Source organism: Euphorbia lathyris, chromosome 1 (genome assembly GCF_963576675.1).
Source record: "Euphorbia lathyris chromosome 1, ddEupLath1.1, whole genome shotgun sequence".
NCBI lineage: Eukaryota > Viridiplantae > Streptophyta > Magnoliopsida > Malpighiales > Euphorbiaceae > Euphorbia > Euphorbia lathyris.
The window spans coordinates 45,028,510-45,050,651 of NC_088910.1; the positions used below are offsets into that span (position 1 = coordinate 45,028,510).

The 22,142-nt window shown below is 33.8% G+C and overlaps 1 protein-coding gene across 5 annotated transcripts in view; it reads left to right on the forward strand.

Annotated features, from left to right (window-relative positions):
• The window catches only part of LOC136230656 (serine/threonine-protein kinase ATM), a 56,790-nt gene extending 34,926 nt beyond the window's left edge, over nt 1–21,864 (forward strand). For 4 of the 5 annotated variants that reach the window (XM_066019810.1, XM_066019803.1, XM_066019820.1 and 1 more), the window contains 35 exons: nt 1,957–2,094; nt 2,707–2,814; nt 5,176–5,223; nt 5,334–5,435; nt 6,549–6,635; nt 7,415–7,732; nt 8,074–8,189; nt 9,727–9,793; nt 9,881–9,955; nt 10,460–10,582; nt 11,999–12,163; nt 12,238–12,336; nt 13,257–13,408; nt 13,504–13,705; nt 13,779–13,826; nt 13,910–13,993; nt 14,873–14,956; nt 15,338–15,418; nt 15,533–15,622; nt 15,699–15,761; nt 16,022–16,162; nt 16,264–16,320; nt 17,143–17,202; nt 17,318–17,412; nt 17,525–17,633; nt 18,399–18,488; nt 18,588–18,667; nt 18,759–18,837; nt 19,331–19,377; nt 19,464–19,563; nt 19,760–19,891; nt 19,987–20,121; nt 20,201–20,266; nt 21,386–21,529; nt 21,640–21,864. In XM_066019810.1, coding sequence (XP_065875882.1) covers nt 1,957–2,094; nt 2,707–2,814; nt 5,176–5,223; nt 5,334–5,435; nt 6,549–6,635; nt 7,415–7,732; nt 8,074–8,189; nt 9,727–9,793; nt 9,881–9,955; nt 10,460–10,582; nt 11,999–12,163; nt 12,238–12,336; nt 13,257–13,408; nt 13,504–13,705; nt 13,779–13,826; nt 13,910–13,993; nt 14,873–14,956; nt 15,338–15,418; nt 15,533–15,622; nt 15,699–15,761; nt 16,022–16,162; nt 16,264–16,320; nt 17,143–17,202; nt 17,318–17,412; nt 17,525–17,633; nt 18,399–18,488; nt 18,588–18,667; nt 18,759–18,837; nt 19,331–19,377; nt 19,464–19,563; nt 19,760–19,891; nt 19,987–20,121; nt 20,201–20,266; nt 21,386–21,529; nt 21,640–21,717 — 3,663 coding nt within the window. In that variant the 3' untranslated portion in view covers nt 21,718–21,864. Of the gene's footprint in view, nt 1–1,956; nt 2,095–2,706; nt 2,815–5,175; nt 5,224–5,333; nt 5,436–6,548; nt 6,636–7,414; nt 7,733–8,073; nt 8,190–9,726; nt 9,794–9,880; nt 9,956–10,459; nt 10,583–11,998; nt 12,164–12,237; nt 12,337–13,256; nt 13,409–13,503; nt 13,706–13,778; nt 13,827–13,909; nt 14,056–14,872; nt 14,957–15,337; nt 15,419–15,532; nt 15,623–15,698; nt 15,762–16,021; nt 16,163–16,263; nt 16,321–17,142; nt 17,203–17,317; nt 17,413–17,524; nt 17,634–18,398; nt 18,489–18,587; nt 18,668–18,758; nt 18,838–19,330; nt 19,378–19,463; nt 19,564–19,759; nt 19,892–19,986; nt 20,122–20,200; nt 20,267–21,385; nt 21,530–21,639 lie in introns of those variants that run through there. The other variant, XM_066019828.1, reaches the window with a different exon arrangement.
• Nucleotides 21,865–22,142: the final 278 nt, after the last annotated feature.

Consider the following 22,142-nt stretch of genomic DNA (forward strand, 5'->3'; position numbering starts at 1 on the left):
TAATTGTCTCATTAGATGGATGGCTTCCATAGTTGATCTTCCCGGCATAAAGCCAAACTGGTCTTCCGAGATCTTCACCGTCCTCCTTAGCCTTTGTTCGATCACTCGCTCCCAAAGTTTCATAGTGTGACTCATTAATTTGATTCCCCGATAGTTGGCACAATCTTGGACATCGCCTTTGTTCTTATACAAAGGGATTAAGATACTTTTCCTCCATTCTGATGGCATCTTATTGTTTCTCCAAATTTTGTTGAAGAACGTCGTCAACCATTCGATTCCTCTTTCTCCCAAACATCTCCAAATCTCAATAGCGATGCCATCAGGTCCTACTGCTTTCTTCAACTTCATCTTACTTAATGCCATTTTGACTTCACCCTTTTGAATTCTCCGCAGGCATTCATGATTTATCATATCGTGATGGATACTTATATCTCCAACATCTTGTCTGCGATCTCCATTAAATAAGTCATCAAAATAGGACCTCCATCGTTCCTTGATATCCTTATCTCCAACTAGGACTTTCTGGTCCACATCCTTCACACATTTAACTTTTCCGAGATCTCGCGTCTTCCTATCTCTCATCCGAGCAATTCTATATATGTCTCTTTCCCCTTCTTTCGTATCCAATCTTGTATACAGATCCCGATTCACCTTTGCTCGAGCATCTCGTATGACCTTCTTTACTTCCCTTTTAGCCTCTTTGTATTTTCCGTAGTTCTCGTCACTCCTACATTTCCCTAATATTTTATAGGATTCTCGCTTACTCTTTACTGCTTGTCGTACTTCTTCTGTCCACCAAGATGTGTCCTTACCGGGTGGCATGCTACCTTTAGATTCCCCTAGAACTTCCTTCGCTACTTCCCTTATACTATGCTCCATCTTAGTGCAATATGTAAAATTGTTTTAACAGATTTCAATTTAATATTTGGAAAATAAGAAATAGAAAATGAAAAACACATATAAACTAAACATGCTCTTCATTTTCTTGTTTTCTATTTGGAAAATTAAGAACTGGTAAAATTCGAAAAAGAAAGAAAATTAAAGACGAAAATTATTTTCTGAGATTAAACAAGACCTTAATTAGCTTGTAATGGAATGAAGATTACGACATCTATATTTTATTCATCTAGAAATGTAAAGGCACATTCAATATTTTTGTAATGATCATTCACCCTGAATTATGTATTTTCATGTGTTTCTCTCTCTCTCTCTCTCTCTCTTTTCTACTTTTCTAATTCTACTTCTTAAATCTTTTAAATGAAAATGTCATGTTCATTACGTAGTTTTTTCATGCATGCGAGCATAGTAATGATTCCATTGTTTGTTTCATACCATTATGAGATCCATTCCATTCCATTAAACGAGTATGTTTGAAATGATTCATCCTGGATACCTAATACCTGTTTCCTAAGTGTGATAAAAAGGTGTAGTTTAGTTCACTTGATGCCATAACATTATGGACAAAGGTAGAAAATGAATAGAGTGAAAAATTAAGAAGGCCCTAAACTTTGTGATATGTAATTAACTAGTAGTTCAAAAGAGAAAATAAAAAAGAAAAAGAAAAAAGATATAGTAATGGAATTAAAGTACTTGGTTTTGGGCTTGCCTGGATTAGCCTGACCATTATTTTTTAATGGGTTGTAGCTTTTCCGTAAGAGTTCTCCTTTCTATCACTGATTCATTGTAGTTTATTACTTTCATTTTAATCCGTGATTTTTTTTTTCTTTCTAATATTTGTTTTATTACATTTTCTGTGTGCTCTCACTGACAATATGTCTACTGTAGCCTGTTTGGAAACAATTATCAGAGTTAGACAAGTCTTGACTTGAAGTTGATTGTGGTGACAAGTTATTCTTCGATGCTATGACTTCAGAAGTTTGGCATTTTATTGTTGCATTAATCTGTAGCTAGCTTATTGTGCATGTGTTATGAAAGATTATTTTGATTAATGTGCAGGTAAAGGAGCATATATTGACGGAGTCTAACAAGCTGATAAAATCAATTCAAGTCTTCTTAAATGCCCTTAATGAACTTCGATTATGTTATGTCTTGGAAAAATCATCTTCCGCACCATCGAAGAAAGAAAGTAACAAGGCAAGTATAGAAAGGATCTCAATTTTTGTGCATGATTTACTATGGTTCATCTTGGTTCAATTCCTTTGAACTTTTTGTGATTTGTTGTTTTCTGATGAGAATGATTATGGGCTGCATCATGTCATACAACATATTTTTACTATTGCTTCTACAGATGAACTTTATTGAATCCTCTTTAGGGTGAATTGGGGCTGGGGGAGAGACTAGGCAAGGGGGGGATAAGTAAGAAAGGCAAAGTAATTTCTAAGAAAAGTTCATTTTGTTTTGTGTTTCTAATATAAAAATCAAGGATAAAGGTTGAATAAAATTGAAAAAGTGTGTTCATAGTTAACAGATGACTTGGAGAGGTTTGATGCCAAACGACCAATAAAAATGTTAAATGCTATGTTGTTTGTGGAAAGGCAACATAGATCTTACAAGACTTTTTACTAGCTTGTGGTAACTGATGCTGTCAAAACAATAACACACGACCCCTAATAAGAAAAAATGAAAGGAACAACAAGTACAGGGTTGAGGACAAGGTACTCACAAATATACCTGTTGGATTGTCTATTGCTTGGATGACCAATATATGATGGAATATGGTTATTTACATATAATATGCTTTTGCAGTATGCTAAACCATCTAGTTATGGCTCAAGATCCCGGTCTAGCTCTACGAAGGCTAAAGATTTGGCCACATCAGTTGCTTTGCCATTTTCAACGCTATCATGGGATAAGGTATTGTTTTCTGGATATACATATAATTGCCTATTGGGATTTTTTTTTTCAGGGATCATAACCTAGATTGTTTATATCTGTGGTTTAAAGCTTGTGAATTATTTTGACTTGAGCTAGTGAGACTAATGTTCTATTTGTTTCGCAGAAAATATTTCCTTATTTTCTGTTGTTCAGGACATAGAAGGAATATAAGTGAAAGGAAAATAAATTCTTAGTCAAAGAAATTTTTTTTAAAAACGATGGAAAGTAACTTCTAATTCTATGAAGAAATTACTTTTTCAATCCTTAATTACAAAAAAGGAAGATAAAATGAAAAATTAGAAATGATGTACTTATTGCCTTCCAATTAACAATACTACGCTATTTACAGTGTTATAGCTGTTGCTGGATTAAACCAGCAATAACAATTTTTATTTTTTATATTCTAATTATATTTCTATAACATTTCGAAATTGATTTTAACTTATGAATTGTTTTATTATAATATATCAATATTTTAGGTGTCTTATTATTTCTATAGTCTTGGCTATACTTTTTTATTCTTTTTTCTATATTTTTAATATTTAATCATATATTTTATAATTTCTATTATTTTTATTTATGAGAATTAGGCTCAACGAGAAATTGAGCAAAAAGTTGTGGATTTGGCCAATTTTTTTCTTGTACCAGTCGTAGAGTAAAACAAAAGCTTTTCTATTTTAATAGAATCTAGAATTGAATTTGATTAGAAACTAAACATAACACAAGTAAGCAGTAAAGAAAAAGATAAATGCAAGGGGAACAAAGGATTTAGGAGGTACTTTTCATTTTATTTGTTTTCCTAGTCGAATGTAGGTTTGAGTGCTGCAGATGGTCTGACGATAGGAATGAAGTTATTGGCACAAAAGCTCTTCTAAGTTTTCTAGTTGGTAGAGACTCCAGAAAAGTAGAATATTTGATTGGTAGAGATAGCCCAGTTGTTAGAGCAGAGGACTGAAAATCCATGTCTCACCAGCTACTTTTTCCTACAAAAAAGATTTTAGTTGCTAGAATGATATGACCAAACCAATACACCATATAGTTCCTTTTCTAAAGTCCAGAATATAATTTTTTTTAAATAAAAGAATCTTATTATTTAGAGGGCGAGCCTTGGCGCAACGGTGAAACGTTGTTGTCGTGTGACCAGAGGTCACGGGTTCGAGTCTTAGGGGCAGCCTCTTGTCAATTAAATTGGCAAGGGAAGGCTTGCCCCCAATACACCCTTGTGGTGGGACCCCTCCCCGGACCCTCGCTCAGCGGGGACGCGTAATGCGACCGGGCCGCCCTTTTTTTTTAAAAGAATCTTATTATTTAAAAAAATTCAAAATGCTTAGGTTATACAGTCAAAAATTATTATTTTTTTCATCTTTTAGATCTTGATTTTAACTAAAAAAGCATTAAAATATATCATATATATGACTATCAATATTGTAAAAATGAATTTAGTTTCAATGTGATAAATTTTGAAAATTATTATAGTCCTTTAACTAATTTTATATTCGCCTTTTATTGTTTTATATTAATATTTTCTTGTGTTATATATATTATGGTTTTACTGAGATACAATTATTATAAACCTATTAGTATCATAAATATAATTATTAATATAATATTCGAAATTCAAAGAATAGGTAAAATTAAGATAACTAACACTATAAGTTTGTAGATAAAATTGTAATTATTAATATAAACGAGGAAATATATTTTATTTTCTCTGAAGCAAATAGACCTAAGAGTCAAAACAGAAAGTACCTTGGAAAACTTCACAGTTTTGTAGCAAAATATTGTTGCCACCTCATAAAAGTTTTCGAAGACATGAACATTGGAAGGTTTGTTTATGATTCAATTAAAATGCAGTTAGTTAATTGATTGGGAACTTATCTTGTAAAAAGCCAGCAAAGAGGGTCAGTCTCTGTTGTTTCTGCATTTGCATTTGAGATATAGTTTATGCCTGAATTTTTTATTTTTTTTTTGTGACAAACCTGTGGTCATAAAAAAGCTAGCTGCTTAACTGTACTTTGTAAATCAATTTATAATTTTTGTTTATATCAAGAGGATGCCTTTGCTTCTTATGTTCATCTTGTTCTTGTAAATAGCTTTTATTAATTTATTTATTTGGGCAATAATATCTTTTTAATGCTTCAAATTAAATTTCATCTGTATTTATTTTATGCATTATGGTTTTATTATTGACTGTATCCTAAAAAAAGGGGGCATATTGAGGCTTTAGATAAAGCTGAAAAATGATGAAGATTTTGCACCTCAGGCTGTGATAGATTAGTTTTAGATGTGTCATATTTTGTTGCTCCCTGCTTAGTTTTGAGATGGACATAACTTTGGCAGGTTTATTGGCTAAACATTGATTACCTTCTTGTTGCTAGATCAGCAGTTGTAAGTGATATGATATACTCAATTTCTTTTTATTTATTTCTTTGGTCATAGTTTTTGTAGCTTTTATTCCCAAATCACATCATCATCTCTATAATGTTTGTGCTCTATAGATTTGTGGTTCATACTTTACCTCCATGATGTATGTGGAATATTGGTGTGAAGAAAATTTCAATGGCATCACACTTGGAAGGCCAGATTTTTCAAATTTTGAGGTAAATTCAAAATTTCGTGTTGCAAAGATAGACCTGGTCTCTGACCCATTTTCATTGCAAAATATTACAAAAAGTATATGGGTCAATTTGGATCCTTATGGTTCACCCTTAACTATGGTTGTAACAGACCATGTAATACACTAGGAATACAGGTGATACCATGTAGATTAAGAGATTAAGAGACTACATTGATATATTTTACTTGAGAGCAATACACATATATACAAGGTTCTCCTGCAATCAAGAAGACATTGCAGGCCCACAGCAGCCAACAACAGTTCTACAACAGCCTAAGCATGCTTTCGTTGACTTAGGCATGCTTACGTTTATTACATTGAATTATCATGTGACACTCCCCCTCAAGCTGAAGCATGGATTTTAATCATGCCTAGCTTGCTACAGATACAGATAACAGTCTTAAAGACAGTAAACTCAAGATACTTTAGAATATAAAAATATAATCCGGGAAGTGCAACCTAAAGGAACAAATCGGACAGGAGAGACGATATCGGAACATCAAGCTTTGTCGAAAACAGAGAAACAAAACTCAATTGAAGCAACACGCAAGAGGCTGCCAGCAACGTCAGTGCACAAAAGGAGATTCACTGGAAAACTAACCGGACAAACAGGTCGGAAACAGAGAGACAACGGCGGTGGAAGAACTGAGACTTGGAACCTAGGTTCAAATAGTCTGCTCACAAGGCGGACAGTAATTGAATGAAACAGCCCAAAAATACAAACCGCTCAGAAAACAAATTATGGAATCTTAATCCAGAAACCCAAAACAGAAGCCAAAACAAGGCTCTGATACTATGTAACATACTATGTAGATTAAGAGACTACATTGATATATTTCACTTAAGAGCAATGCACATATATATACAAGTTTCTCCTTCAATCAAGGAGACATTGTAGGCCCACAGCAGACTACAACCGTCCTATAGCAGCCTAAGCATGCTTTAGTTAACTTAGGCATGCTTACATTTGTTACAATGAATTATTATGTAACAATGCTTAAGTGCTAAGTTCATTAAAGTCCACTATGTTTATTGGATTCTTTAGGAAACAAATGTTAAAAGCTCTTTTTTTTTTGGGAACTTCTTTTCCTATCAGTTGCCAGGTCACGTTGAAGTACTTGTCTCAGCAGTCACTCAAATCAATGAACCGGACAGCCTATATGGGATTATCCAGTCACACAAGGTCCATGGAAATTTCTGTACTTGATTTTTATTAGTGCTTCTATGCTTTAAGGTTTTCAGTATCTGTTACCAAATCTGACCCACGTATGTATTCGGTTACTTGAACACATTCTCGAATTTATTTGTGTGTAATCTTGTCTGTGGTTGAGACAGAGAAGATAGTCTGTATTCTAGGTCATTATTCAGTCATTTTCTCAAATGCCTACAACTGTTTTGACGGATTTGTTGAGTGTGAAGGAACAGAATTGTATTTATGCTATTGTTCCAACATTTTGTAGGACACCTCAACTGTTTGCATATGCATAGGTTGCTAAGATGTTGAAAGCGTCTTTGACATTGTTCATTTTCCTGAAAATCAAAATGATAAAAGTCAGGTCAAGCAGTCAGTTCTCCAGCCTTACCAAGCACCACATGCTTGTGTACATGTTGGTGGTTTGCTGTGCTTTTATATTGCAGTCAGGTCTTCAGCCTTACCACGCACCACATGCTTGTGTACATGTTGGTGGTTGCTGTGCTTTTATATTGCTTAATTTATGCATTATTGCCAATGAATTTTTCAGCAAGTGTTTTGAAAACTCTGCAAAATTCGCCAACTTAACTTTGCAATCAACCTATTTGAAATGGATGTTTGCCTTTATTTTTTCATTCAATTATGGAATTCTAAATGGAAAGCAGTCACCAGTTGGTTTCTAGATTTATCTTTGTAACTCTATTCATTTAGTGTATGGGTTTTACAAGCTCTTTACTCGCACTGTTGTTTTTGTGACTTTGATGAAATAGTTAACCTCTCAAGTTGTGACCTTTGAGCATGAGGGGAACTGGAGCAAGGCCCTTGAATACTATGACTTACAAGTTCGTTCGAACTCCATGCTGCAACCGAATGGTGGATCTAGAGCTTTGCCCTCAGAGCATAACCAGCTGCCAAGCTGTTTATCTCTCTATGCATCAGAGGATGAGATGAGGCAAAGAAGACCTTACAAAGGTCTTATTAGATCTCTTCAACAGATTGGCTGTACACATGTGCTAGATTTGTATTGCCAGGGGCTGACTTCTCGGAAGGGCCAGTTTGAGCATGATTTGGAGTTCATCGAATTGCAGGTTTTTCTTTTATCCATTTGAAGTGTATTGAGGTGCCGGAATGACCTATTTAGCAGAATTGTTGATTTATCATAATAATTCCATAAGTCCAAGATAAGAAAAAAAATATGGATGTATGTATGGATGAATAGATAAATTATTGTAGGTTTTCCTTTATCTAATTGAATTGCACTGAGGAGTTCAATTGACATATTTACCAGAAAGATCAACCACAATAATTCCATAATTCCAAGAAGAATAATATGGCTATGTGGATAATGTGTTTAAAATGCTGTGTCATGGGCCTGATTTGGGGCATAATACTCATTCACTTAAATTTTCTTTTGGACCTATATGTGCAGTATGAGGCTGCCTGGCGTGCTGGAAACTGGGATTTCTCCTCACTCATCATGGGAGGGAACTCTTCATCTTCAAGTCTAAATGTTAAAACTGATTATTTCAATGAAAATTTGCACAGGTAATGTAACATAAATAAATTTATGTGATTTAGTTGCATTGATGTATCCTATCTTCTATAACTGTTTTCTCAAATTTTATCTGTGGTAGAGCTTGTTTGAGTCACTTTTTTTCTGATTAGAAGCTTCTTTCACTAAGTTCTAATGAAAATTTTAAGAAACAATAATTGTATTGTTTTTGATTTATCCTCTCTATGGGTTGTAATATCTGAAGCTCTCTTCTCTCTTCAATAATACAAAAGTTTTTACTTCTGACTTGGCACATTGAATGATTTCTTTATGGTTTATTTTTTTTAGTTTTGATACCAATTGCAAAAGATTTAGGTAGTACTAGAAGAAGGGAGGATGACAAAGAAACCAGGCAAATCTTATGATGCTTCAATAGAAAACTCATGGAGGAAAAATACGAATTGTGAAGAGAATAGTTATGTATTGTGTGATTGTGCTTTTGTAATAATTTCTGGTTACTGCTCTATTTCTGTACAGAGATTTGGTGCATCCTAGTTATAACACAATCTCTTTGACAGCAATCATTTAGTATTTATAGATAAAGTAGAAAATGAGCTTGAAACGTGAATTTTGTGTTGGTTTTTGAAGCATTGGAATAAGATCATTTTTCCCACTAAGTCTTGACAAAATACAATTATGCCATCCCTTAAAATCTGATGAATAAATTTGCAATCTTGCCAAAGTGGTAGAGATTATTGACATGCTACTGCTCTGTTGAAAAGTGAGTATTATCTACATGCAATTAAGTATTTTGTTAATAACTTAAGGCTTAAAGCATTATTTGGCCCTGACCTATAAAAAGTGTTTGTGTTTGCACCATGACCTATGATTTGGTAACATTTACCCCTTGACCTATTAAAATCAATAAAATGTGAATCTATTAGGACAGAACTATCAACAGAGTGAAATTGAGTTTTTATTGTACACAGTGGAATCGAAAATTACAAAATAGGTGGCAAACAAAATCAAAATGTGTAATATTTTACACAGAATAAGTTTGTTTTGCCACTTGTTTTGTAGTTTTGGGTTCCACTTGTGTACAATCAAAAGCTCAATTAATCTGTGATAGTTCTGTCCGAATTGGTTCACATTTTATTAATTTTGATAGGTCAGGGGTAAATGTTACCAAAGCATTGGTCAGGTGCAAACACCAATTTTTTTGATAGATCAAGGGCTAAATAATGCTTTAAGCCATAAGTTAATGAAATTATTGTTTTTGTAATTGATCTTTTTCATAAAAAATAATGGTTTTATTTTGTATCATGAAGGTAAGAAAAGGTCTCAGTTTTTGGTTTGTGTTAGTTTTCAGTATATTGAGATTTTTGAGCTCAACATTGAATTCACTAGGAGTTGGACTGCATGGCATTTGATTATATGGACTAGTAGTATTGTTGATCTGGATAATAATCAATTGGTAAAGAATATAAATAGTTCTTTTTGAAAGCTAGTGTCTATTAGTTCTCTTGAGCATAAAAATCCTTTGTTATGTCTAGTGTTATCTTTTTGTCTTCACTGACTGGAATGCTACAGTTGTTTGAAGGCTTTGAAAGAGGGAGATGTTGATGAATTTCACAGAAAACTTAATGGTTCAAAGCAGGTATTTCTTTTGGTCTTTAATTTTCATGGTTTTTCTAACTTTTTTTTTTTTTCAGGATATCCTGATTTTTTTGTTTCCATTTGTTAGGATCTTGTGCTGTCTGTCTCTTGTGCAAGTGAGGAGAGCACTGAATACATATACTCAAAAGTGATAAAATTGCAGGTATCTAATATCTGATCTGATTTCTGCACCTTTTGTTTGAGAATCAGCTCAATAGACACCCAATGAAGGATGAATGGGCCTTTCCTAATTGCACTTTAATCATTTTATTGATTATTCTCTTTCCTTTTTGTCCAAAAGTACCTTTTGATCCTGCTAATTTCATGTTTTAGATTAATGGAAACATTGGAAGTATGCTGTAGTTGGATCAACATTGCTAATTATTCCCCTTATTTTCTTATCATTCCTAAGGATCAGTGACTTTCTTCCATTTAGCTATTTAACATCTGAATCACAGGGAATGTAGGATGGCTACTAACTACCATACAGTAAACAAATAGAAAAGAATAGACAATAAATGAAAAATATTAAATAAATAAATAACATTAAAATAACGAATTAACTAAATTCAAACAACTAAACTAAATTAAAGAATGATCGATTCTTAAGTTAATTTTCATATATGGCAATGGCAAATCAGAAGTTGTGGGTTGTACCTTTATGCAGATGCTTCATCAACTTGGCATCTCATGGCATATTCGATGGACAAATTTTCCGTGTGAAAGGACAGAACTTGGTCCTAGCAAGCAACAAAATCTTTCAGAACCTGTGTCCCCTACAATTGACCAGGTATTCATCCAATGTTTATTAAAGCGATCCTCTTGTCTTGTTTTGCAGTTATGCAATTTACTAGTAATTCTCCAAGGAAGACTTCTCTATATGCAGAAGATATCACTGTCTTCAGCTTCTGATGAAAGTTACAAGTTTTTGTAATAGTTTCACATCAATGCAGTAATCTACCTTGCTTGTTTAACATTCTTTCCAGCAGGACATAATTTTTCTCTTGGGAGAAGGAGCTTTTACTTTTAGTTTCTCTGATTTTAAAACTCCATTAGGAACTGATTTTAGTATATGTTGATGCTGACTACGGAAAGAACTACTTCAAGCTATTTTAGATGTTCTTAAGTCGTGCTTAAATTTAAGTGTGTTGAAATCAACGAACTCGTCCCCCATATTTATGAAACACTGGAGTTGTATATTTTTGATATGTGTCTGTCTCTTATATTTCTGTTTTGATAGAGTATTCTGAATTTTGTTTTTTTAGTATACATGATTTCTGTTGCTATCACTTAAATATCCAGTATTGCTGTTTTTAGGATTTTTATACAACTTTTACTCTAGGAGAGATATGATTCTTAACTCTGAGGATTTATTGCAGGGACCTAGGGTTTTGAAGGACAAGCTAAGACCAAGTATGAATTGGTTTTATTAGAAGCAGACTATGATTTTTCAAGTCAAATTAAAATCAACTAGATTCCTAGAATTATAGTGTCATGGTGACTTGTTGTAGCGCTAGAAGCTCTTGTCCTAGTTTTTTTTTTTATCTAAATGTTTTGTAAATTCAAGTTGTACTAACTCTAGAGTTTGCAACTCCCTTAGTTTCTCCTTTAACCTTTAAGTCTATGGTCACACATTGTCATTTATTTATGTTTATCTTTTTTCGGAGTTTATTGAACGCCTAGTTGTTTGCTGTCCTCATCAAGTCTTAAGTTGATAGGTCAGGCCGAAGAATAGCTTTTGTATGTCATCTCTCGCACTCACATGCTCTCGCACGTAAATGCCCCTTGGGCTTGAAGTGTGTACATAGGCCCATCTGATCATGTGTTGTAATCCCATTAATAAATGGAGTGGCAAGCTTTGAACACTTGACCTCTTAGTCTAAGAGGCTCTGATACCATGTTAAATTTGGGTGTAAGCTCCTTGAAAGGGAGGATTGCCACACACTTATAAATGACACATTAACTTAATATTTAGCCAATACGGGATACTTAGCCCACCCCCTTCAAGGTGCCTTTTGGGGTGAATTAGGCTCAAGTTCAATACTTCATAACCTTATTGGTATTAACACTTACCTGTCGTGTTATTGAAAAGAGAAATTGCTGTTGTATTTCCATGGGAAGTTCCATTTTGATGTATTTCTTCAATAATGTTATGATTCAGAGGTAGGTCAATTTTTCTGATGCAAGTCTCTGGGTTTGTATCTAGTTATCATGGTTGAATAAGAATTGGAGCTCCATTTTGGAACGAACGCAACTGCATATGAATCTTATAGAACCATTCATAGCTTTCAGGCGAGTTCTGCTTCAGATATTGGGTTGTAATGAATGTTCTGTAAAGCATCTTTTGCAATCTACATCCACTCTTCGCAAGGTAACTGAACAATACTAAATTTTTACCAAAGTTGGTTTGCTTCTTTTTATTAAATATTGTTCCATGATTGACAGGGTTCAAGATTTTCTCAAGCCGCTGCAGCATTACATGAGTTTAAGTTCCTTTATGCTGGCACTGATGAACAGCATTTGTCTTCCTATTGGCTTGGAAGGGTAAAAACATTTTTCTTTCTTGGTATAGTAAGAAGTAAGAACCTTTTTAAATTGTTTCATTGCTTCCAAGACGTAGCTTGGATGATCTCTTTTGTTCCATTACATGATAAATTGGTTCAATATTTTTTTTTTCTTTTGAAATGTGCTGGGAACTATGGGTTGGTTCGCTATGATCCTTGGTTATATATATTGGACCATACAATTTTTTTTATTATATTCTTGTGGATTGTTGTAGGGTCCATATAATAATATTTGGAGTTTCTTGAAGCCGAATTTATCTTGATACTAGCAAATTAAATGAATCGAGTTCTCTATAATCCAGAAATTGCTTATAGGTGGTTTGTGAATTTGTTCAATTAATGGCTTTTCTAACATTGTCGTGTGAACCCATGATGATAATCCTATGAACCCCTATGAGTGAATATTTTCATGTTGGTGCAGGTCACAGATGCCCATTCATTGCGGGCTTTGTGCTGTGTTGTACTGTTGCTGTATCCGTTTGTTGATGATTCTCTTGGCATATTCTTTTAAATTTCTTAAAATTTCTGGTTTTTCTAAACTCATGTGTAACCAACATAACCTTTTGAACTTTGCACTTATTGTTAAATATTGTATATTGCAATTCAATTTTTTTTTGTCATGGCTGATTGGTAATACATATATACATATATATGCACACTTTTCTTCTGTCTTTCTAGCTGCTGTAGATCATGTATAACTATTCTTCACTCTCTCATGGTTACTTTGCTACAACTTTCTGTCATTAGTCTTATGTTGGTTCCTAGTCTTACAGTTACTTTTATTGTGATAATAGTGTTCACATTGTGAATATTTCACACCTCAAAGGCAATATTTGATAAAATGTACTGATAAGATGTTTTTGGATGATCAAGACATGTTGTTGTATTGTGTCATGGCAGCTTGAAGAAGCAAAGTTGTTGCGTGCCCAAGGTCAGCATGAGATGGCTATTAGCCTTGCAAAATATATCTCACAAAATTGTCACTCAAATGAAGAAGTTTCTGATGTATACCGCTTGGTTGGAAAGTGGCTGGCAGAAACCAGATCTAGCAAGTTGTTACTTGCCTTTTTTAAATAACATTGCTTATGGTTACCATTTAAAATGTGGATGCTAATTTATTCCTGGGTGTTGTCTCTTGAGAGTGCAGCTCAAGAACCATCTTAGAGAAGTATCTAAAACCTGCAGTTTCTCTGGTGGAGGATCACAAAAGCACTGACAAAAAGTTCATTGAAAGACAGAGCCAAGCTCATTTCAATCTCGCACACTATGCGGATGCTCTATTTAGGTCCTATGAAGAAAGATTAACTTCTAGTGAATGGCAAGCAGCTCTGCGATTAAGGAAACACAAGGTATTACACTGTGCATGTGAGGGAAAGGAATGAGATTTAGTTAGCAATATTTGTGAACGTGTTGATTTTGCAGACTCTGGAGTTAGAGGCACTTCTGAAGCGGCTCAAGAGTTCCGCAAAGGTAGATCTCAGTATCTTATCCAGAACCTTGACTTCTTTAATTTGCTTTGCAACTGTTTTAAAATTTTAATCTGATACTTATAGGGGGACAAGATCGACTATTCAGCGAAAATACAAGAGTTACAAAAACAACTTATGATGGACAAAGAAGAGGCTGAGAAACTGCAGGTATCTTCATTATTCGGAACTGCTAGGTATAATCCTAGCCTTCCTTTCCCGTCATTCTAAAGGTAAAGTATATATCTTGCAGAGCTATTGAAAGCACGTCAATGGAGATTAAGTCACCATCTATGATGCACAGAAACTCTTCATGACATGCGTTTCCCGGTTTCTGGTAGATGTGGGAAACGGAAACTCTCGGAAACTGATACGAAACGTTTCCGGACACGTTTCCGTAATTACCCAAAATATGAAACGCATCTCTCAGTTTCTAAACGGTTTTCCCTACCTATTTAGATTAAAGTTCTGGAAACTCAAACTTTCTATTTTGCAATTCTTATTCAATCTAAGATTAGGAAAATTGAAACCTCCTATTTGAGAGATAGTTCCTTCCTTGCATCCTTTAATTTAAAGAACTTACCCATATTTCTTTCTCCTATAATCTTTGTCTCTTGAATCTTGATTGAGCTTGGACTTTCTTCATCTTGTTCTTCAATCTTGTTTTTTTACTGTATTATTATATTTTTAATATTTATAAATATGCCCATATATTTTAATATTTACACGTTTCCCCCACGTTTCCCCCACGTTTCCGTTTTCTATGTTCTTCAGAAATTACGTTTCCCAGTATCCGTTTCAGTTTCCATATCTGTTTCGGTTTCCGTGCAACATAGGTCACCATATTTGGTGCTAATAAACCATTTTGAGTTCCAAGATGTAGAACCATTGATCCAATTTTTGTTAAAACAAGAAGAAAAATCTAATGATTTCTTATTGAGTTATTTATTGCCAGCCTTGTTTTTCATATGTTATTATCGTTTTAATGATTATTGCATTATATGAAAGATTCTAGTCATATATTTAAATCACACATCTTTGTCTTCTTAGGATGACAGGGACAAATTTCTTAGCCTTGCATTGGAGGGATACAAGCGTTGCCTTGTCATAGGCGACAAATATGATGTACGAGGGGTATGTACTTAATATGCCTATATATATATAAGCTTGTTAATTGAATGATTCATGGGCTAGAGGTATAAATTGACTCTTCGATTTGCATTCGTCGAGGTGGCCCTCAACATTTAGTGCTAGCCAATTTTAGCACAACTTAGCAGGTTGAGTCATCCAGCTGAATGTTAGATGAAGCAACCCATGAGTTGGCCTAAATTGACCAAAAAGTATAGTTGAGGTCCAATTTGAGTAGTCCATGTTATTTCAGTTCATTTTTCTAATTAATTTTAAGTATCATAATTGGATGTGACTTTTATATTGTGTGCTATTTTTATTTAAAAAATTGTTGTTGTCAGTCATGGTATCCAATACATTTTCATAGTCAAATTTATATGCTCTCAGGTATTTCGACTAGTTTCATTGTGGTTCAATCTTGCTTCTAGACAAAATGTCATCAATAATATGCTTAATACTATTGATGAGGTAATATTCAATGGAAGCTCTACTTATGAATGGTATTTAGACCATTTCCTTCCATTTCAAAAACGCATAACCATTACTTTTTTTTTTTTTTCTGGAATGGAATCTACTTTATAGGTCCAGTCATATAAATTTGTCCCATTAGTTTATCAAATTGCTTCAAGAATGGGAAGCTCAAAGGACGGCGCAGGACCTCATAATTTTCAGGTTTCTCCTGATTTAGACTTTTAACTTTTTTCCTTCAAAAGTTGAAGTTTCTTAAGCTGTTCTGTTGGTTTTGCAGTTTGCTTTGGCTTCCCTTGTGAAGAAAATGGCCATAGACCATCCATACCATACAATTTTTCAGGTATTTCTAGGTTCAAATTTCTGATTTACCCATTTTAGCAGGAAATCTTGTTTCTTGAATTGTTCTTCCTGCCATGTGGACAATGGATTTTGAAGCTTAGTGCTGTATCAGCTTTTGACTAACAAATGAGTTATAGGCCTGAAGTCATTTCATTGTCGTAGTAAATCAGCGAAAAGTTAATTTGGTTTTCATGAAAGCTTGATTGAACCTTATTTGGTATGTGTTCTGCTATTTTACCTTTCTCTCCCTTTCATTACTAGCTGCTAGCTCTTGAAAATGGTGACCGTGTCAAGGATAAACAGCGGAGTAGAAACTCATTTGTGGTAGATACGGATAAGATACTTTCAGCTAGAAATCTTCTAGCTGAGTTATCATCATATCATGGGGATGCTATTAAACAAGTAATTCCAGCTTTGACTTTGTTTCATACTCTTTCAGAAGTTTGTTCATATATGAATTTTCTTTCATGAACTCTTCTGCTTCTATATTTTTATGCATGTAGATGAGGCAAATGGTTGAGATCTATATCAAACTCGCAGAACATGAAACAAGGAGAGAGGTTCGATCAAGTCATTTCAAAATTGACATTCATGTTCTTTCCTTATAATTGAGTTCGACAAGGATCATTGTATTAAACCTCCGCAAATATGACCATTCTTTAGTCACTGGGTCACAGAATCTATCATCCAAGATTTTAATAACATTTTAGTTAGTCTAAGCTCACAATAGTGATCTTTGATCATGAATAGTGATCATGATGCTTTTAGTCAGAAAATGATCACTGTTTATGATCAAAGATAATAATATAATTTCATAATATTTTAGTCAATCTTGGCAAAGCTTGCTGAGGTTGTATATTGTTGCATTTGCAGTCTTACAACCTTAGCAAGCTTCTTCGAAGTGTAGATTGATTAAAATGTTGTAAGAATTGATGATGATCTTTGACCATGATAGTGTCATCCCTTCTGACCAAAGAATGATACCTTATTCTGCTATTGCTATATCATATCCTTTCTGCAGTTAGGGTGTTTCCTATACTATTGGATTTCATCAAATTTCCTATACTTTCTGCTATTATAAAATATTTGAAGATTCACAGAAATACCAGAAACAAAACCAATCATAATGATACAATCTTGTAGCTGGTGACTGGAAAAGAGATTGAGAGAGAATGAGAGGGACTTCCAATTGGATTTGTTAATTGAATATAAAAATTTAAAATGAAAACAAATGAGCGAAACTGAAAAAAAATTTTGAAGTTTTGAAATCTGGATGTAGAGTGAAACACTGCTAACCAACTTTATGCCCTTCAATTTGAAGAAGAAAGCAGTGAGAAAGGACAGTTGATGCCAAACAACCACTAAATGCCATTGTCTTGCAGGATACAAACAAGAGATTGGCACTTCCAAGAGAAATCCGCAGTGTTCGACAGCTAGAACTTGTAAGTTCATCACCTGGTTGCTGTTATCTGATATTTTTGCTTCTTTTTAAAGTTGAAACTTGTACAGTTACTAATTTTGTGTTGATCTCTTTCCCTTTTTTAATCTGGTCTTCAGGTACCTGTAGCAACGGCTAATTTTCCGGTTGATCGAAATTGTAATTATCATAATGCTTCCTTCCCACACTTCAAAGGATTAGGAGATTCGGTGATGTACGTTATAAGGATTTGAAACACCTTCAAATTCTCTTTTTATTTTGCAATACTGTAGTACTAGTAGTCATAATTGACACTAATCTTTTCACAACGTTTGTTCATTATTTAGGGTAATGAATGGCATTAACGCCCCAAAGGTAGTTGAATGCCTTGGTTCTGATGGTAAAAGATATCGACAGTTAGCAAAATCTGGGAACGATGACCTTAGACAAGATGCTGTAAGAATTCAACGCTATATATATACACATATTTATATTAGAGTTAACAAATGAATTATTTCTGTCTATTTACATGGTATTTTACACTTATTAGAGTTTCTTTAAAGCTAGTTTTCCCTGGAATTCTTCGAGGCTCTAAGGGATCTTGCGCAAACCTTTATCCCCTGGTGAAAATTCATTCTTGCTATTGATGTATCAATCAGAATAGTTCAGGGTTACAGCTTTAGTTAAACTGATCCAGCTTATTTCCGAGTTGGAACTTGGAATGAAAACAAATAGTTCAGTTAGGATTGTTTTCCTGCTTCAGGATTTATTGCAATTACGATTCTGATGATAAGTATGTTCCTTAATTGACTTGTCTAGTTTAAGCTTGGATGTTTTGATCAGATTTTTCTTTGGACACAAGTATTAAAAATACCTTCAACTTGCAACTTTCGACAAATAACCTTCAACTTGCAACTTTCGACAAATAACCTTTTAGATTTGGTATTTGATAAGTATTGACTTAGGTGAGTCAACACACTAGTTGGAGTAAGTTGGCCAAAAAATGAAAGGTGCAGAGGTTATTTGGCCACAAAAAATAATTTGCGTTTTTTTTGTCCCTGCATGCCAAGGTATATCGGTTGTTCCATGAGGGTGATTTTTGTACTATTATCCGGTTCATTTAAATTGTTGATGAGTGCTACGAAGGTTATGTCGAGTAATATTCCATCTATGTGTTGAAACTTGGATTAATGTTAATTAGTTCTTTTAAATATCTTGCAGGTCATGGAACAATTCTTTGGTCTGGTTAACACTTTCTTACAGAATAATAGAGATACTTTGAAAAGAAGATTAAGTGTGCGGACATACAAGGTACCTTGTTTTTTTATCATTTCTTCTTGATTATTTTTTTTTTAATTGAAATTGTTTATATCAACTTACCTTCTAAGTGCACTGTTATTAATGAAATAGGTTATCCCTTTTACTCCCAGTGCTGGGGTTCTTGAATGGGTTAATGGCACTATTCCTCTTGGAGAATATCTTATAGGAAGGTCAGTTTGATAACAATGGTTTGCAACTATACTTGACTTTATTTACCTTAAGATAGTTGAATAATATTACTATCTCTTCCTCTCTTTTCAGTGCGAGAAATGGTGGTGCCCATGGTCGTTACGGAGTTGGAGACTGGTCATTCCTTAAATGCAGAGACTGCATGTCAAATGCAAGTCTCATAGTTCTTTTTGTACAATTATTTTCCAAAAATACTGCCTGTCCTTAGTTTTTTTATTTTATGCAGGGTCAGGGTACTTTAAAACGTTATGAAAATAAAAAATTAAAATAGAAAAGCCATTTAGAGCAGAGCACTTTTCTTTCAAAAAAGGGAATAGTTAATGTTATAAACTCCAGAGTAAAAACACTTTGTCCGACTGCACGATTAGAGTTTTATGATTGCAATGATGGTGGGGCATTTGTAATTTAATGCAAGTACCATGACATGTTGCTTTCAGAACTTTTTGGTTGCGATTTTCCAAAATAATGCTGTAAATTTTCTGACTGAAGAAAGAGGGGTAGTCAAGTCTGTCAAAGCTTTCTCTCACCTGTCTGAAAATTGTACTTATATGATAGTAATTTAGCATATTTCTCACTGCGAAGTATTGATTTCATTCAAATTTAACAAAATTTTCTGATTTGTGAATGTGTAATCCTTTCAATAGGAAAAAGACAAGCGAAAAGCATTCAAAGAAGTTTGCGACAATTTCAGGTTTGCTCTTACTTTTTGAAGGAAAAACATTTCATTTTCAATTATACATGCCTTGTTAAGCTTTCTACCTATTAAACATCATGCAGACCTGTCATGCATCATTTTTTCTTGGAGAGATTCTTGCAACCAGCTGACTGGTTTGAGAAGAGACTTGCATACACACGTAGTGTGGCTACGAGTTCAATGGTTTGTATCTGCTATCTCTGTGGCACGCTATTTTATTTATTATGTAAGCCTTATATATACTGTGTTAACATGGAAACGCTGTTACAGTCGGAGGATATATAATAGTTTAATGGAAGCTTATCTTGATAATTAGTGAAATCTCCTTGGTGAACTTAGACCAGATTGCTATAATATTCTTGTGGTTGGTAAATTTCAGGTGGGTTATATTGTTGGCCTTGGAGATCGACATTCCATGAATATTTTGATCGATCAAACCACTGCAGAAGTCGTCCACATTGATCTTGGTGTTGCTTTTGAACAAGGCTTGATGCTTAAGACTCCAGAGCGGGTTTATTTCTTTCCTGGGATTTTTAATCGTTTTGTTTAGTTTGCTTGATTTATTGATGCCCATTTTATTGTTGATACCTTCTTTGGTTACTGTAGGTTCCATTTAGACTGACAAGAGACATAATCGATGGTATGGGCGCTACTGGGGTAGAAGGGGTCTTCAGAAGATGTTGCGAGGAAACTCTTTCTGTTATGCGAGCTAATAAGGAAGCGTTGCTAACAATTGTTGAAGTATGATGGCTTCACTGAACGATCTTTGAAAATTAATTGTGTTCTTGTTTGTATTTATTTATTTGTGAATTTTCTGCAGGTATTTATTCATGACCCCTTGTATAAATGGGCTTTATCCCCTCTGAAAGCCTTGCAACGCCAAAAGGTATCTGTTCTTTTGACCCTCTAACCTCAAGTCTAATATTTGAGCCACGAAAATATGAGATGTAATAGAATAGCATGTTGATTCTCTTCAAGGGTTTGCAAGTTGGTTATTATTTGTGGATATTGTTAAGACCATTACCTAAACAACTGAGAGGCACACCATGTTAATATGCGAGCACCTGTCATTTGTCAAACTGAGTTCCATACAATGAAGATTGTATGCAAAATATAGGCTTATTATTTTAGGGTCCTCATTGTTGAGGCTATTGGCTTTCATACTTGCTTTTGGACAACTATTTAATAAAATGTGCCATCCCAAAAATCTTCAGGTATAAGTTTTTAGGCCTAACAATACCCAGAAAGAAAAACTTTTTGAAATTTTTGTTTGTCTGTCCATTTGCACCTCAGATATTCCATATTCGTATCAATAATAATAATAATTTGTATATTTTCAGTTTTATCCAATTTTTTCATGTTAATACTATTTTTAAAAATCATGTTGCATCTAAATACTTTATATATATATTCAGTTGATACACTTTTATTGTCAAGTCAATAAATGACGTTTATTCAAGTTAAATGATAGTAACTCATAAGTTTATTCAAGTAACTTAGTAAAGTTCAACAAGTTGGTGAATGCCTGGTTTTCCAGTAAACTAGACTATCTTATACCACGAATATAGGCACAAAAGATGTTAAATCTAAAATAAGTTAAAATGCTTTCTTCATTAGATCCCTTCATTAATTTAAGAGTACATTAGAAGAAAAAAACATCAATGTTTCTTCTTGTCTTGCTATGTGTGAAAATTAGATTTGTGCCTGTATTCATGTGACAGAGGGAGTATATTTTTTGAATGATATGGTTAGAGTTTATAGGAACTTCAAAGTTTTAGATACCAACGGAAAATGACAATGGCTGGCTAAAATTGGGAATATACATTTTTTTTTGGGCCTAGTCAGTAGTTATTGTAGAATAGTTTGGGAATTTTTTGAATATGAAACTAGAGAATGCTCAGTACCATATTTGGCACTTATGTAGTATTAATATTTTTGAACTGATTAGCATTAGGCTTAGTAAATGAAAACGCTTGTAAATATGTTATATTTTTGGGTCCTTTAGGATAAGGATGACGATGCGGATGCAATTTTGGAAGAAATAGAAGATGAAAATGAAGGAAATAAAGATGCTGCACGGGCATTGATGCGTGTGAAGCAAAAACTAGATGGATATGAGGAAGGTGAATTGAGAAGTGTACATGGACAGGTAATCTTTCTTGTATTTGGAGGAGATGGATCAACATAACATAATTGTTTGCTGATTGCTTAGTAAATGGCATTGTTTATTTATTGACGCAAAGTGGTTATCTTGTGCAGGTTCAACAGCTTATACAAGACGCCATTGATTCAGACCGTTTATGTCAAATGTTTGCTGGATGGGGAGCTTGGATGTAACATATATATATATATGATGCCCATTCATCTTATACAGGCGCTTTTCTTTTTTAGTATAGGACTCTACAGTGGCATTTTGTGGGGATAAAATGCTTATATGGAAAATCTCAATGAATAATTAGAGCTGGTAAAATTACATACGAGTCACGACACGTAATTTTAGTGTTTAGGTTTAACTTAGTAGGTAATGTTATTTTTGAGTTGATATAAAATTGACACATAAATTATTGGATTGGATTAAAGTTGATATGTTGACTCGAAAATGACCCGAAATAACTCAAAATTTTAAAATTACTATCATATTCTTTCATGTTTATACATGTCACATTATTTAGTAAAGGTAATAAAATGTCACTCCAATTAGGTTTGCAGATTTATGCGTTTCTTTCTATCTTTCTCGTTTTTCCACAAAAAGTTTATTTTGA